The sequence below is a fragment of the Meleagris gallopavo genome, chromosome 3 (assembly GCF_000146605.3).
Source record: "Meleagris gallopavo isolate NT-WF06-2002-E0010 breed Aviagen turkey brand Nicholas breeding stock chromosome 3, Turkey_5.1, whole genome shotgun sequence".
NCBI lineage: Eukaryota > Metazoa > Chordata > Aves > Galliformes > Phasianidae > Meleagris > Meleagris gallopavo.
The window spans coordinates 45,285,274-45,300,912 of record NC_015013.2 but is presented as its reverse complement, the minus strand read 5'-3'; the positions used below and the strand labels follow the sequence as shown (position 1 = coordinate 45,300,912).

The window sequence follows — 15,639 nt, the reverse complement described above, 5'->3', positions numbered from 1 at the left end:
GTCTGGGCGGTGGGGGTTCGTGCAGAGCGCTGAAGAAGCCGGGCCGGGGCCTCCCAGCTCGAGCTGTGGCCGCAGCCGATCGCGTCACGGAGCTCGCGGCTCCCCAGGTGGCTCTTGCTGCTGCAGCTGGGCCAGCGCTGGAGGGCGGTCTCGCTCCGAGCGGCTTTGCGGGCTAAATATAGGCTAGCACCCCGAGCGAGGTCGGCGCTGCGGCTGGCGGGGAACAACGGCTCTTTTTAGGAAGTTTGCGGAGAGGGAATTGTGATCGATTCTTAAACGTGTCTGTGAACCGAGCTCTTTTACTTCCAGATGCTGCTGGACCAGGACTGACTGTTCCCAGCAGGGTGTTGCTTTAGGCAGATTGCACAGTGCGATGGAAAGCTTCAGAAACATTGCCGATGAGACCTTTCCCAGCTTCCTAGCCAATTCACTGAATAGCAGTGCCAGCATCCTTGTGGAAGATGTCACCATTTCCTCCAACCCCGGCCTACCTGTTGCAGCTTCAACTGTTGCCAAGAACAAAGCAGGCCATGACAGTAGGTGAGGCCCTCGTTTAATTCTTCTTAGTAATTCTACTTAATAATCTTACCAGCTGTCTGGTTTGATCCATTTAATTTGGAAAGGAAAAGCTATCATCACATATTATTCAGTAGATGATTACACTGCTTACTAATCAATAGCGTGTGTTTGTATTAACAATGAAAAACCTAGGTGAGGTTCATAACTCAATGTAGTTAACTTTTCATTAAAGTTATTCTTAAAAAGAATAATTTGGTTTTTAGAATGAAAATATAACAATACTTGAGGGGGGCATATAAACAGGAGGGGGAATGGCTGTTTATGAGGGTGGATAGTGCTAGGACAAGGGGAAATGGTTTTTAACTAAGACAGGGGAGATATTGGTTAGATATTAGGAGGAAGTTTTTCACACAGAGGGTGGTGACGCACCGGAACAGGTTGCCCAAGGAGGTTGTGGATGCCCCATCCTTGGAGGCATTCAAGGCCAGGTTGGATTTGGCTCTGGGCAGCCTGATCTGGTGGTTGGCAACCCTGCACATAGCAGGGAGTTAAAACTAGATGATCATTGTGGTCCTTTTCAACCCAGGCCATTCTATGATACTATGATCAATTGAGCTTAATTTCATTTTTTACCTTGAGTATACTCTAGCCATTCAGAGAATATATTTAAAAAATGTGGGTACTACATTAACCTGCCTAAATCTCTCACATTTTAGAAAGGGTAATGTAAGTAGAGACACCAGCTAAATTTTGATACAATGTATAATGATTTGTTCAACAAGGGTTAGTACCAACAGTAACAACTGAAACCTTTGTTTACATTACTGCTGTCACATGTGACTTTATATACAGTAAGGTCAGACTGTTAAGGCCTGTCTTCAGAAGTGTGCATTCCAAAAGTGGCAGTAGCCACAGAGAATAAGAATGTGGTTGTTCTCTGAAGAACTTGAAGAGGAGGAGCCCCAGGAAAGACCGTATTAGTCACTACAACTTGCAACTCCCTGAAAGGAGGTTGTGGTGAGGTGAGGGTTGGCCTCTTCTCCCAGGTAACAGCAATAGGATGAGATGAAATGGCCTGAAGTTGCACCAGAGGAGGTTCGAGTTGGATATTAAGGAAAATTTCTTCTCAGAAAGAGTGGTGAGGCAGTGGCACAGGCTGACCGGGGAGGTGGTGGAGTCACCATCCCTGGAGGTGTTCAAGAAGCATGTGGATGTGGTACTGAGGGATGTAGTCAGTGGACATGGTGGTGTTGATTTGTGATTGGACTGGATGATCTTAATGATCATCCTTAATGAGTCTGTGATCCTATTTTCAGAAAATTAGAGAATGTTCTGGGTACAAATACATACTTTCTATACAGATTGGCAAGAAAATGTAGAACTGCTCAAGTAATTCAACACATGGGAGATTAGCGATTGCCAAAGAACTGGAAAGAATTGTATTTGATTACAAAGTAAAGATGCTTATCAGAACAGTTGTTTTCCCTCTCCACTCTTACAGGGTTTCTGATATCCGGGCATCTTATTTAGAAGAAGGGAAGCACTCGCCTCCATCCCTATCTTCTCACAGTAGCCAGTTGGATCCTGAGCCAATGGGGAGGTTTGCCATCAGTTTTCATGATGACATGTGAGTGAGACTGTTAAACTAATTTGTTCCTGAAATGCACATAGCAACATAGTATTTAGATTTGGATATGCAATGAGCTACTCATGGAATATGTTTCGGTTTTGAAAATAAAATTATCAGCCATAAAAATCAAGCCAAATTGGGTCTCTGATAGTATTGTATCCTGCCAAACATCCCATTCTCTGCATTTTAGACTTTTCAAATTTAAATAGAGCTAATGCATAATGTAAAAATGTTTCATTTCACTCAATGTGGAAGCTTTTAAATCTTATGATTAGTAAGCTAATTGTGTATGTGGCTATCAGAAGTGAAAAGTAAGTTTTGAGCAGAATTAGTGAAATTCTTTGTAGCTCTATTCAATAGCAGCTTTCATAAATCATGTTCTTTATATTTCAGTTCCAGTTTAATGTTATGAACAACCTGCTGGTATTTATGGGCTTAGGAAAATCTTGTTTAGTTTTTGTTTGACTTTCTGTCAATTGGATCATGGAATTTTCCCAGCAGGAACCTTTTCCATTTGGGCTTTCCTCACTTGTTGCAAAAATGCAGAGGAGGAGAAGAAATAGGGGACAAAACAACACCAACAACAAAATGGGGGCAGACAGGCACATATATTAGCATTAAATAGCTCTAAGTGCTTCTCTGGGACATTTTAGGTTGTGAAACAGCAGCCCTTGTAATCTTGATAATATTCCTCTATTACAAAATGATGGGCGATGTGTGTAGAGTTTGTTAATGGGAACAACAGAATTCCCAAAGATGAAGGTGTGGAAACAGGAGAACTTCTCAAATCTTTATGTAGAGAGATGTCGTATGCTGATGTTGATTACATATAATTATACTATTTTAAATTGAAATAATTCTCTTTTTAGGGAAGTTGCTACGCTGGTTGAAGAACCTCAACCTGCAATTGTTAGTCTCAGAGAATCCTATTCAGTGGCTGGAGATCAAGACCAGAATGTCATTGAGCATTCAAATCACAGTCAAGATACCTTACTTGAGGTATTACCACTTGAACGATTGGAAGGTACTAAACTTTAAGAAAAACTACATACCTATTCTCAGTGTAGTTACCTTATTATAGTGTAGTTGTGGAGTTTTTAACCATTTCAGTGTTTTGTGGCATAGCGCAAATGGGATTTGGAAAAGAATCTTTTTATTTTGTACAAATTGAAATTGCAAAAAGCTTTGTGATTGAGCAGAAGTCAACTATGTGATGACAGTGTACAAAGTTGTTTTCTAGCCCTTCTCTTTCAATAGGTGCAGGTTTATGAGATTGTATTTTCACTGATGTTTCTCTTCTTGCCCTATGCCACCCAATAGCGAGTGATTTTTATTTTAGCTGTGGCTGTACAAAGTGGAAGCTCATATTTATTTATTTATTTAGTGTAACATATGGAAAAGTAGTTTGGAATGCTTGGCTGTGAAAACTGTTCTTTCTTGAGATGTGAATGGAACAGCAGAAGCAAAATGATGTTCTGTAACTTGCTTTAAAAGTACAGTTACTGATGTTAACTATACATAAGGAGGAGGGATTCTAATGTGATCAAATTCCTTTGGCTCCTTCAAGTGAGCAGATTTCATAAATACTTCTAGTCATTACCTTCTTCCAAGCTATCTGTGGTCTTGTGAGGTAAGCATTCATAATTCAGTAGACAACACTTCTGTTAGGAAGTGCACGGTTTGTAATATAAACACACCCTGATAAACCACTGTTCTAATTGAAGCATTGTCTTCAGTCATTTCTTATTTTAGGCTTAAGGAAGTGACAGTAACTATAGGAACAAGATGCTTTGGAAAACTGGGAGTGCCTTGTTTGGGCTTGGATCTGAGCATTGCTACTTGCTATCCAGTTTTAAGTCGTGCTTTATTCGAGGCTTAAGATTGTAGCCTGGAAATTGCTTTTTGTTCCCATTTGTTTCTTAAGAATTACAAACCTTTTCAGCTAACATCTGTATGTTAGATGTTAGCTCTGTCTTGCGGGACATGATTTGGTTGTGGGAGAAAACAGTAGAAAAGTGGAAGTTGCTTACAAATGATTTGAAGAAAAGATAATGGCTCAACAGTGAAATGCAACTGTGGAACATAATGCTCATTTCTGCTTCTGTAATGTGCTACTCTCTCTTTTTTCACGGTGCTTAAAAGAAATCCTTCAGGCAGTAATGGTTTACATACTATTTACAGTTCTAGCCCTATTGAATGAAACCTTACCTTTTTAATTGTTTGCAAGATGCTTTTGATTGTTCTTGTGTGAACGCAGAAACTTTGGTCTTGTTATAACGTGTACATTTCAAGAGACTGTCTTATAGAATGATTACTACTTAGTGTTCTCATGTTATGCTACTAAAATACTGATTTTTACTGTATTCTTTTGTTCCAGATTTACCTACTGGAATATGTTTTCTTCCAGAAAGTAAGGATAACAAGGTAAAAACTTCTTAAATACAGTGAGATTAAAGATATCCTAATCTTGTATGAGACTTCTCTCTCAGATAGGAAAAGAAAGGAAATTAAACAGTGTTCATTGTTTAGCTGTGTATACCTGCAGGCTGTAACAGCACAGTCGTGTCTCATTTTGCCTCTGTTTTCCACAACACTTCACATAATTAGCACCACGGGAGCGTGACTCCACCTGATCTCTCTGTTGTGAAAGCTGTTGTTTATTTCCTACCCTAGGCTGTCTTCTCATTCTTTATCCATGTGTGAATCTTTTTGTCACAATTGTAGTTTGCCTGAATGACGAGTCTTGGAGGAACCTTTCTGAATGCTTTTGGAAGTTGAAGTAGGCTATCAATCTGATTTGTGATGCCTCTATACTTGCTAATTGCTTAGAGGAATGTTAGTTCACATGACTTCTTCAGTGTTCCCAACGTAACTGCACCATTTGTACGATCTCAGTCTTGTTGCACCTGGATTTTTTTCTCTCTGTTTCCGATAGCTAGAAAACAGCTGCATCAGGTATTGGCAGAGCTGTGCTGCAGCTGCTTTCTGCTGTTGTAGAGGAGCTGATGCTTATGGGTGCAAATGGGAATGAGAGCTCATGGCTCTTGTAGAAAATACACCTCAGGTTGCAGCCAGATGCTGTCCAGCTGTATGCTTCTTGATGTGTCAGCTGGTATTTATTAAATTACTTCAGGTTACTTTTGTTTGATCTGTGTTTGTGTGCATGTGTGTGCTTTATGGGCCACAGGGGCCTGTGACTTGCAGTGGAATGCTCTTAGTCTGTCATTGAAAAGTAGTACCTCTCTTTCAAAACTTGTCTGCCCTTTCTGAACTTTGATATTTCCTAGCTGGCAGAGATGAAACCATGTGAGACTAAATCCAAAGTAGGCATTGCGTTACTGCTTTCTTAAACAAAAAAATAACAGGAGTTTGATTTCGGTGTATGATTTCTGAAGAGGCATTGTTTTAGCATTATAGAAACCTATTGTGTTTCCTACTGTGCACTTTAAGATGCAGGATTTCACTTTCTTTTCCTGATAAACTCCTTAATGCAGTAGTTCAGTATTTTGGTTCTGAGATCTTTCAAGTTTGGTGTTAGTCAGGTGTTTTTCCCTTCTATGGTCTTTGTGTTTCTTGCATGTTTCCACTGTGGAAGCTAGAAGGCAAAATTCACCGGAGCTGAATATTTCCTGGGATGGAAGAAGGAAGCGGAGAGTTTTAAAATGTTACTTAAACCTCTTCAATTGCTTCTTATTAAAGGGATTTATACAATAGCTGATAAGTCACAGGTGGATTTACATATTGATGTTTCTCACAGGTTATTCCATCTGAACCTTCAGAAAAACTGGTAGAAACTGAAACCTCAAGTGATCATCTTAGCGTTAGTCTTTCAAGTTTTTTAGAAAATGAGAAACTCTCATCTCTTTCAAGCTTAGGAGGAGATTCCACAGGTAAGGGATTTGTAACTTTATAGTTTTCTCTGGATAGTTGTATATAGAATTCTGACACAACATTGCTACCTACTTGAGGAGAAATGTATTACTTAAGCCATTATTTTGTGTAGCAAAATACTTGATCAAAAGTTTGTGTTAAGAATATTAAAGAAAACCCAATTTATTTTGAGGTGGAAAAACAGGATCATTTTGCTCCGACTGTATGAATGTGTCTTGATGTATTAAAGATTATGGAGTTGCTCTGATAGCCTGCCAAGTGATTTATAAAATACCTCTGAAGGGTGAATGGGATGTTTTCTTTTGTTTCAATAGATGATGATATTGATGATGAAGAGTTCTTTGATAACCAACTGGAAGCTTATTTTGAGCAGCTAATACCACCTGAAGTGATCAGAGGAGACAATGACATAGGGAAGCTTTCAGATTGCTGTACAGCTCTGAAGCTTTCTGAAAATGGCTTGCTTCAAGTAAGTTCAAGATTGAGTTGCAAACCTAGTATTCCTAGTGGCTGTGAAACACAGTAGTGTTGTTGAGAGTTGTCTGTTATGTTAGGGTGGACAAGATATTCTTTCATGTCAAACCCAAACACTACCCAACAGATAGCATAAGCAAAGGACTCTTGTTTTTAATTTTTTTTTTTTGTAATTGATAGCAAATATAGCTCTAAGCAGGAAATAAAGCTTTCTTTATTATATATTTATTATTTATTATAAATAAAGCAGAGATTCTGACTTTCTTTTTCCTATGCGAGGTTTTCCCTAGGAGAAAAATAAAAAGAAACAAAAGCAGCTAAGTAGCATAGCTGTGTTTGTATTTATTATCTTATCTTTCTCATGGACTTCTCCTTTCTCCTGATAAGCAGTTCCAGACCTTGTGCAGTCAGTTTTGTTACTTGATTTTGCAAAGAGGAAAATAACCCAAGTACTAAGGCTGTATTTCTGTCCTCTGATATGATGGAGACTCATCCTTGGATTAATAACTAACATAGCATCAATGGTATTTCCTGAAGATGGACCTTTTCTTGCTGGACTGCTTAAGACTTCATTTCTTAAGCCCTGTTATTATAAGTATGCTTTTCAGATAAAATATCTTTTCTATCTCTAAGCTGTAGGGTAACAAAAAGGAATAAAGACCTGAGCAGCACTTTAAGTATCTGTTAGCAATTCAGCATCACCTGTTGATATTCTAGCTTGACCTTTAGAATAAAGCAACAGTGAGGTAGGATGCAAGTCAGCACTTGCTGCAGTAAGAGCTAGCCTCTGCTTGACAAGTTCAGTCTGTGCTGCTGTTCAGTTCAACTTTTCAGGGGCTGCTTTGAGTTCTGCTTCATGTGTGAGTTTGAACTTACTGCAACTGTGAGGTGTTCGTTTGAATGAATTATGGTGCACCTTCTATAACTTGCTTCCCTTCTCTACTTTTCCCACTGATGGTTTTAGTATCAGGTTTGTAGGTAAGCATTTGGAACCCTCTCAGGTCCAGTAGGGGAAACAATATTGCTGGTAACCAAGCAAAAGCCTCTACTAATATTGCAGTCTTATGAAACCATGATTTTTACCAGCAACTGGATGCAAGGAATTCTTAACGCTGTCTAATATCCACGAAACACTAGCTTTACCTCTTCCTTCCACTCCCAACAAGCTGGTTGGATGAACTGCAAGGAAGGCCATCTTCATATCTTGTAATTTCCAGGAGATGAGTGTATTTTCTTTGTAGGCATTGCTAAATTTTGTTTTGATGGTTCTATGACAAGAAATGATTTTAATAGTTGTAACTTGTTGCTACTCTTTGTTATAGTTTAAGTGCAACGTTGTTCAAAGAACAGTGTGGAGTTTTCTTTTAAGAAGTTGATCATCTTGTTGAAAACAAATTGATTTCTTTTCTTACAAAGGATTGTTTTATTTTTTGTTTTTAGAAATACTTTAATGTTTGTTGGCATTAATGCTTATTTCATTTTGTACGATGAGTTTTCATAAAGAGCTTTTCAATCACCAGCTTGATTACCAAGGTAATAGTCTTCAAGGTTTTATTAAACGTGGCATCATGAGGCTATTTTTGCAAAGGAGTAAATGGTCTCCTGAAGTCTGTGTGAGGAGGGTAAGCAGAGAGAAACAGCTGCCTGGTGGTTTGTCTTAGAACACCATTTCTCTCTTACAGATTGCTTGGTGTCTGTAACCCTGAATGATAACTTGATACTTGCATGCTTGACCAGAGCAGTGAAGTGTTATTGATTGAATCATGGTTGCAAAGATTATAATTATTCTAAGGATGTGTTGTCTGATAGCTTCATAAATTTCCCACCTGACATCAAAGTTTCCAGGCTGTGGGAAGTGATCTGTTGACCCTTTTGATGGCAGTCTGCACAGGTTGCCAGGTGTTGATGGACAGCTGTATATGAGGAATAGAATAGATGATTGTTTTAAGACTGTGTGGCCGTGGTGAAGAGTGAGAACAGCAGAGTTGTGTCCTCTGACCTCAGGCTTGATGTGAGTAGGCAAGATGCTCCTGCTTCACCCTGGCTGTAGATGGGCAGTGGGGTAGGTGCCAAAAAGTTCTGGGTTGGAATTCTCATTCAGTGATAGATTCAGAGGAGAAATAGCACAGGGCCCTTGTTAAAGAAAATGAAATAACATAGTGGGAATAAAAAGCAAAGAGATGCCCCATCTTCTTGCTCTGTACATACTGAAGGCAGATTGGTGAACTGACATAGCCAGCAGTGTGTTTTATTTTTCTCTTCAGCGTTGTGGATGTGATGTAACTTAACATTTTTATTTCCTTTTTTTTAAAGGAGGACTTCCAAGGTCCCAGTCAGTACCAGGCTGTGACAGAAGGAGACTCAGGAAATGCTAGTGATGAAGGCTCACAAAAGCAAGGGATGACTGGGTGTCCTGTGCAAATAGAAAAACTGCCCCGAGCGAGAAGACAACTGGTATGGAGTTATCTCTTAAATATATGTAGAATAAGGCTAACATAAAATAAATATGACTGTGCTTTTAAACCTAGAAGAGGTTGAACTAACACCCAAACTTTCTTTACAAAAGATGAATAAGAAGGCGTTGTTTTTGAATATGTTTTTCAGCCATGGTTAACTTTGGCTATTTAGTACCTAGAACTATTAACACAAGCAATTAACAAATGCAATTCTGACACTTAAGAATCTCTGTTAATTTTTTTTTCCTAAGAACTCCATGACAAGCAGAGATGTGCTGGAATCCTGCAGTGCTGCTGAGTTGTGTTTAGATTCACTGTATCTTCAGCGCATCAGCAGCCATAAAGCTGATGGCGAGGGTGCTCTTTCCAAGCAAGGAGTATGGTCCTCTGAGCATCAGTCTGCTGCTTCTGATAGTGAAGTGCTACATCCAGCAGAAGGGTTTCTGGAGCACTACACCGATCCTAGAATTCCTCTTAGTGCAGATGCACCTGGGACAGCTGCAGGTTCAGCTGGGTGTGAGGTTGGCCTCTCTGATACTTACTTGTCTCCAACTGCAGACAGCTGTCAGAATAAAAGTTTAGCTACAACAGACACAGGTACGTTGTTTTATATATAACCTAACTATGCCACTGTTGCATGGAAAAAGAAATAAAAATGTAAGCGGTGCATTTTTCTTTAGTAAAAAAAAAATCCCCAATTTCTTTATAAATAAGAAAAAATATGACTTGAATAAATTATTTTTGTTTTTATAAATTACTGACTGATGGCTATTGCAAACTGTTGCTTCTTTGGCAGCGCTGCTGCAACTTGTAGTTGCAGCTACTTGATCTACAATAACTCGTTGCTGGCCTTTAGTGAGTGGACTCATTTAAATTCAAGACATTTTGCCTCGTTCCTTTTATTTTAATCATCCAGGCATCATTTGTTGTATATTTCAGGTGATGCACCACATAGCATTGTTTATCAAAACGAAGAAGGCAAATGGGTGACCGATCTTGCTTACTATACCTCATTTGATGAAGAACAAGATTTAAACCTGTCTGAGGATGATAAAATAAATGAGTTCATAACTGGATGTATGTAATCTTTTTCCTTTTTAGTTGGCTGTTGCTATCTGTTAGTGTAGTTAAGGAAACTTTTTCTCCTCCTTTTTTATTTTTTCCACTTGAAAAATAAATGGTGTTTAGTATTGCAAAGCCTGTAGGCTTTAGATACTAAAACTTATTTGAAAGCTGTTGTTGTCATCAGCATATAATGATAGTAACATTAGTTTCAGTTGACAGCTGATTTCCACGTTTCTTTCTCTTCCCAGTAAGAGTGTCACTGATACCAGCTGTATGAGAAAAATAGCTACCCTATCTGTCATTTCCAGAAATGTTGGTTAGAATCTTAATTATTGTTATTCTTCTCATCAAGAAGAGGAAGCCATTGTTCTGTACTGTGTGATGGTTATAAGACAGGAAACTGTAAACAAGAAGTTATTATAGAAGCAAGTAAATGTGAAAAGAGCTGCTGAATTCTCTGGCTGGTGTATTTTTTTTTTGTGAACTTCTTGGGGATGTCTTGGTGCTGAGTGCTTACAGTTAGTACTGGTACTGAAAAATGTTGGAGCTTAGTAAGGGCCATTTACAGGACTCTTCTAAGAAATTCTAGGTTTTTTGAACCTTTGTCTACTTCAGTTTTAATTTTCCTTTACCTGTCTGAGGCTGATCTTCATGAGACTCCGTGTTTGTCATACAAGATGGGTTAGTATGTATGCAGTGCTGTAGGCAGATAAATTCCTCAGCACCAAAATGTGTTCTGAACAACTGTCTTACTGTACAGATTTCAGCATTGTATGCAGCAGAGTTTCTCCTAGTCTCTTCTTGTTTCTAAAGCTGAGGTGTGGATGGTATTCTGAAGATGTCTGCTCAAGGCTGCTCTTTCTTTCAGAGAAGATGCTGTGTATGATGATGTGCAGAATTGTATGAACACAAGGTCAAGCAGGGTTGTTGGGTTGAAATTTTGTCAGCACTGTGTGGTTTTCTGTTGGATCAAACAAATAAGATTGTGTGCTGGGAAGTTCCCTACTTACTGTGTCAGCAAAGCAGAGCTCCTTCATTATTTTTCAGGTAGCAGGATATTTCAGATACCTGGCTGCATCTCAGACTTGAGTTACCAAATTATTTAGAATAGTTGTCTGCTGTAATTTTTTCAGGGCTCGTTAGCTTTTCCATTACCTGATGGTTTTTAAAGAAATGACGCTTTCCACCTGATTCAGTGTGGATGGCATTTTTCTCTCAGCTAGTTTGCTTGTCTGTACAGAGAGTGCAGCGTTGCTACTTGACAGTTTAATGCTTCAGGAAGTCTCATAAGTCCTCATATCTTATATAGAGGATTAAAGAGGAGTTGTTATTGACTTAAAATTCAGCTGGCTGTGACTGCATGTCATAGACAGTGCTCGGTTGCTTTTAGGAATTATAGTTGGATTCTTAATAAAGAGGTGTTACAATTTTGTTGCTTTCCTCAAAAGCGACGAAATTCCAACTTCTCTGAAGTAATTTTTATAGACAACAACATTTGGCCATGTTAACTTGCACAGGTATTTTGTGAACTGATACAGACTGAACCAGTCTTTCTTTTGTTTAAGTTCAGAGATAGCACCTTGCTGAAGTTTTCTAACCTGAATGTTGTCTAAGTTGGTTTGGAAGCTCCAGTCTACCTAGTATAGGTAGCAGAACCAATAATTAATATAATTTGCTTTCAGGACAAGGTTGTAAGAGGCCTTCTGTACTGACCTCTAAGGTAGCTAGCCAAATGCTTCTTATACTGGGTACCTAAAGGGTTAGGGAATGCTATTTTAAAACTGACTTCACATGAACCTTTCTCGCTATCAGGTGAGAAATAACTCCTGGTTTGTCCCAAGTTGTCTTGGATGTAGAATTAAGCATCTTTGCCTCAAAGTTTAGTTTAATGATGCAGAATAGTAATGACAACTCCTATTTTAATAAATGTTTTCTTTGGTTTTAAGCTGAAGCAGCAGCAGTGATTGCACAAGACCAGGAAGAATTTGAAAAAGCACACAGACTTCTGCAGGTAAGTAATGATCTGAATGCAAACAGAATAAATTGCCATTTATTTACAAACGACAGTTTTTGTCACTTCTCTGCAGGCAGAAAAAGTAGACATTCTAAATGCATCTGAATTAGCGAATTCTTCATGGAAATCTGCTGGTAGCTGCCTTCTACCAAAAATGTCTGATGTTAGTAAAGATGCCAGCTACTTACGTTTGTCTCTGGGAGAGTTCTTCGGTCAGAGGTCTGAAGCTCTTGGTTGTCTTGGTGGAGGCAGCGATGTGAAACGGGTATGTATCTCAGTGTTATGAGAGGCAAGGGAAGGATAAGAAAAAATAGCTAGAACTGCTTTTTTTTGTTGTTGTAACTGAGAACTACTTCTAGTTCTGTATGCATATACAACAAGGATGAATTGTTTTTTTTTTTTTGTATTGTCATTTGATACTTACGATGTGAAAGGATGGCTAGTGTTACCAGGGAATCTTTATAATTAATTCTTGATCAAAACATAGGGTTATAGATAGGGAAGTAGGCCTTGTAACAGGCTGCTTGTTGGAGATCTGAGCAAGCAGTCCACAGAGTTGAATGAAAACTACTAAGAGGGATATTTGAGCAGTGAGGTGTCTCTGAATGGCTGTTGATAATTGTGCTATCTAAGCAAATGCTCAATTCCAGTAAAAGCATAATCATCTAGACCTCAACCTTACCAATAGACTTTTATGTGTTTCTTATCTGATGTTGGTAGACAGTATCTCACTTGTGCTGCAGACAAACAGAACCTGAGAGTTGTGTATAAGGGGATATGCTTGTGTAATTCAGTTTTGTCCTGGCGTACTGGTAGAGCGAGCATGTTCTGTACTGCTGCAGAACTGATGAGAGCATATGTACTTCCTTTTGTCTAACTGGTTTAAATACATTTTCTGTTGTTTTTTTTTCTTGTTTGTGTGTTGTGTGCTTTTATTTTTTTGTTATTTAAATAGCATTGAATGTATATCAATTAGGCATTTACAAAGCTAGGAGGCATATGTTATTTCTCAGCCAAATACCAACTGAGGAGATACTGGCTGAAGCTACTTTGCCTACCCACTGGAACTGTTTATTCATGATTGAATTTACTAATGTTGTATTCTGGGTTGTCTCTCTTTTTTTTTTTTATTAGCCTTCTTTTGGTTATCATATTACATCTCCGAAGACAAGGCAACCTGTTGCTTTGCTAAGGCAATTTGATGCATCAGTAGGTGACATTACCCAAGAAACTTCACAATTTTCTGAAGTGTTTCCAGGTAATTAAATAGCAGGATGAACCTCAGACCAGTGATTGTAACAGTAACAAGGAGTTATTTGTGTATAACTAGTAAAGACTGTAGAAGTATGTGATAGAGACTGGAAAGAAGTATGTGATAGACTCATTTTAATCATCTTAATCATTTTCAGGCCTGTGAGGGTGAAGATGGAAGGTATTCACCCTCACCCTAAAGTGTTGCGTGAGAGAGCATTCCAATACCAAGTAGTAGACTGGATTGCCTTGGTCACTTCCACATTTTCAGATGCTGGATAAATACCAGAATGTCTTGTAATAATTAAAGCCTATTCAGGGTTTTTCTACTGAAAAAGCTATTTAATTGTGTTGACAAAAGAACAACAACAACAAACCCAACAAAAACAATGAACCACAAAAAGGAAGTTGATTTATTTTCCATTTAGATATAGAGGATGTAGGGAAAGTAGTAGGTTGGTTTATAACTGTGTCTGTGTGTGTATATACAAGTCTAACTTTTCCTTTGCATCTTGTAGAATAAATAAATAATTATACTCCTGGGATATCTGATTGACTTAAAAGAATAGGAAATTCTTCCAAAATCTTATATATAAAGACCAGAAGGTGCATTTTTGCATGTCAACTGAACAAGATATATCTAGGAAATTGATTGAGAGCACTTAATCAAAAGATGAGTTCGTTTTAAAGCATCTTTGCTGTTCTTATACACTTAAGGCAATACCAGCCTTCTGAATCCATTTGTACCATCAGTGCAGTGGCTTACATAAACTTCTACAGTGATGAAAACATCAGTTAGATTTTTATGTGCGACACTTCCTTAAAAGCAACCTTACAGCCATTATTTTCCCCATTCTGAGCCCTTCCAAGTATTTTTAAAGCATCCCTAATTATGTTATTGCATTTGTTTGTTTTGTTTTCCTTAAACCTAGTGCTAGTGTGCTTAAATTCACTCTACACTAGTCTGAATTTTTGTTTACGGTTTGTTTAAAAACAAACAGTCCCCGGATGTTTCTTGAATCTTGTGACCTTTGTTCAGGTAAAAGCTAGCTGTAATTGCTGCTTTAAGTAATAGATAAATACTGTAGTGTGCTCTGCAGTTACTTTGTAAATGCTAGAAAAAGTGGCCACGAATTGACTTAAATACCCAATATGTTAATAGCAATTGTCGTGTGAATTTTTTTCAGAGGTACTGACAACTATCTTTATTAGCAATGTTAGTATACAATCCTTTTTGAAGGAACAGTAGATGCAGAAGAAACTGAGAGCTTAGCGACCAAATATCTACCACAAGTAGAAGAGAAGCTAAATTAACTTAAGTAAACACACTTCATACTACTTTTCTTGCTAAACAGAGCATTTAAAAAAATAGTATTTAGTGTTCTATGGAGTCTGGATGTTTTCCTTCGAGTAGAAGCTCCCTTGGTGATATAATAGCTTCTGCATCTCATCAGTACAGTATTTCCTATGTGTGTTCTGTCTGATAATCGAGAAGATTCTTAATAAACTTGATGGTTTCAGAGAGGTGTCCTTCTGAGTATAATCCTTCAAGATCACCAGTTCACTGCTATCTATCTCTCTCAGACTCTCTAGTATATGAAAAAACTCTTACGGTTTTATGCTGGAGCTGGGTCTATGTTTATGCTACCTTGTGAACAACGTTTTATGAAAAGACATGTTTAGCTTGTGCTAATATGGTAGGCTACCTGAAAATGAAGTGTGAGCATTATTAACATCACTAATTTTGTTAACTAAGATGTTCTTTCAATACTATACAGGCAATTGTTGATGGTTCTTGTATTGTGTTCAACTGGAAAAAACTGTTGTAATGATCACACAGGAACATTCACATCCCATGAATGAAATTGTTCAACCAATATACTTGGAAATTAATTGTAGGTCTTTTTCTTTCTTCTTAGAAGACTTGGAAGCTCAAGCAAAAGAACATGCAGGTTCTACCAGCTGCAAAGGTGCGTGGTGTAGTGTGGAGGCTGCAGCTGGAATACAAAAAAGCATTAATACAGAAACTGCTTCCAAAAGTAAAGCAAAGGTATTTTTTCGTGTTTTCTATTAATTGCAAGTATGAACTTGAGCAAAAGTCACTTCTTTTGTTATTGTTTCTTTGAGTAAGGCTAAGTTTAGACTTCAATCTCAACCTACTTACTGCCTTTTGTGCTGATAACTTGAATCCTAGCAGACGTCTTTTACTTCTTAAACTAGTTTCTTAGATTGTTATGATCCTGTGGATCTGGTTGTAGCAGCACTGAATGGAAGGATCAGCACCTTTAACCTGCTGATCAATCTCTTCTTGCTGCACCACAGGTTGCTGTTGGCTTTTT

General features: G+C 38.2%; 1 protein-coding gene across 2 annotated transcripts in view; it reads left to right on the top strand.

Annotated features, from left to right (window-relative positions):
• The first annotated feature begins 234 nt into the window (after positions 1–234).
• CEP192 (centrosomal protein 192) overlaps positions 235–15,639 on the top strand; it is a 30,794-nt gene continuing 15,389 nt past the window's right edge. The window contains exons 1-13 of one of the 2 annotated variants that reach the window (XM_019613949.2): positions 235–540; positions 2,021–2,146; positions 3,019–3,173; positions 4,527–4,573; positions 5,907–6,039; positions 6,355–6,509; positions 8,828–8,968; positions 9,222–9,567; positions 9,910–10,047; positions 11,982–12,046; positions 12,123–12,314; positions 13,184–13,307; positions 15,223–15,350. In XM_019613949.2, coding sequence (XP_019469494.1) covers positions 374–540; positions 2,021–2,146; positions 3,019–3,173; positions 4,527–4,573; positions 5,907–6,039; positions 6,355–6,509; positions 8,828–8,968; positions 9,222–9,567; positions 9,910–10,047; positions 11,982–12,046; positions 12,123–12,314; positions 13,184–13,307; positions 15,223–15,350 — 1,917 coding nt within the window. In that variant the 5' untranslated portion in view covers positions 235–373. Of the gene's footprint in view, positions 541–2,020; positions 2,147–3,018; positions 3,174–4,526; positions 4,574–5,906; positions 6,040–6,354; positions 6,510–8,827; positions 8,969–9,221; positions 9,568–9,909; positions 10,048–11,981; positions 12,047–12,122; positions 12,315–13,183; positions 13,308–15,219; positions 15,351–15,639 lie in introns of both variants that reach the window. The other variant, XM_010708807.3, reaches the window with a different exon arrangement.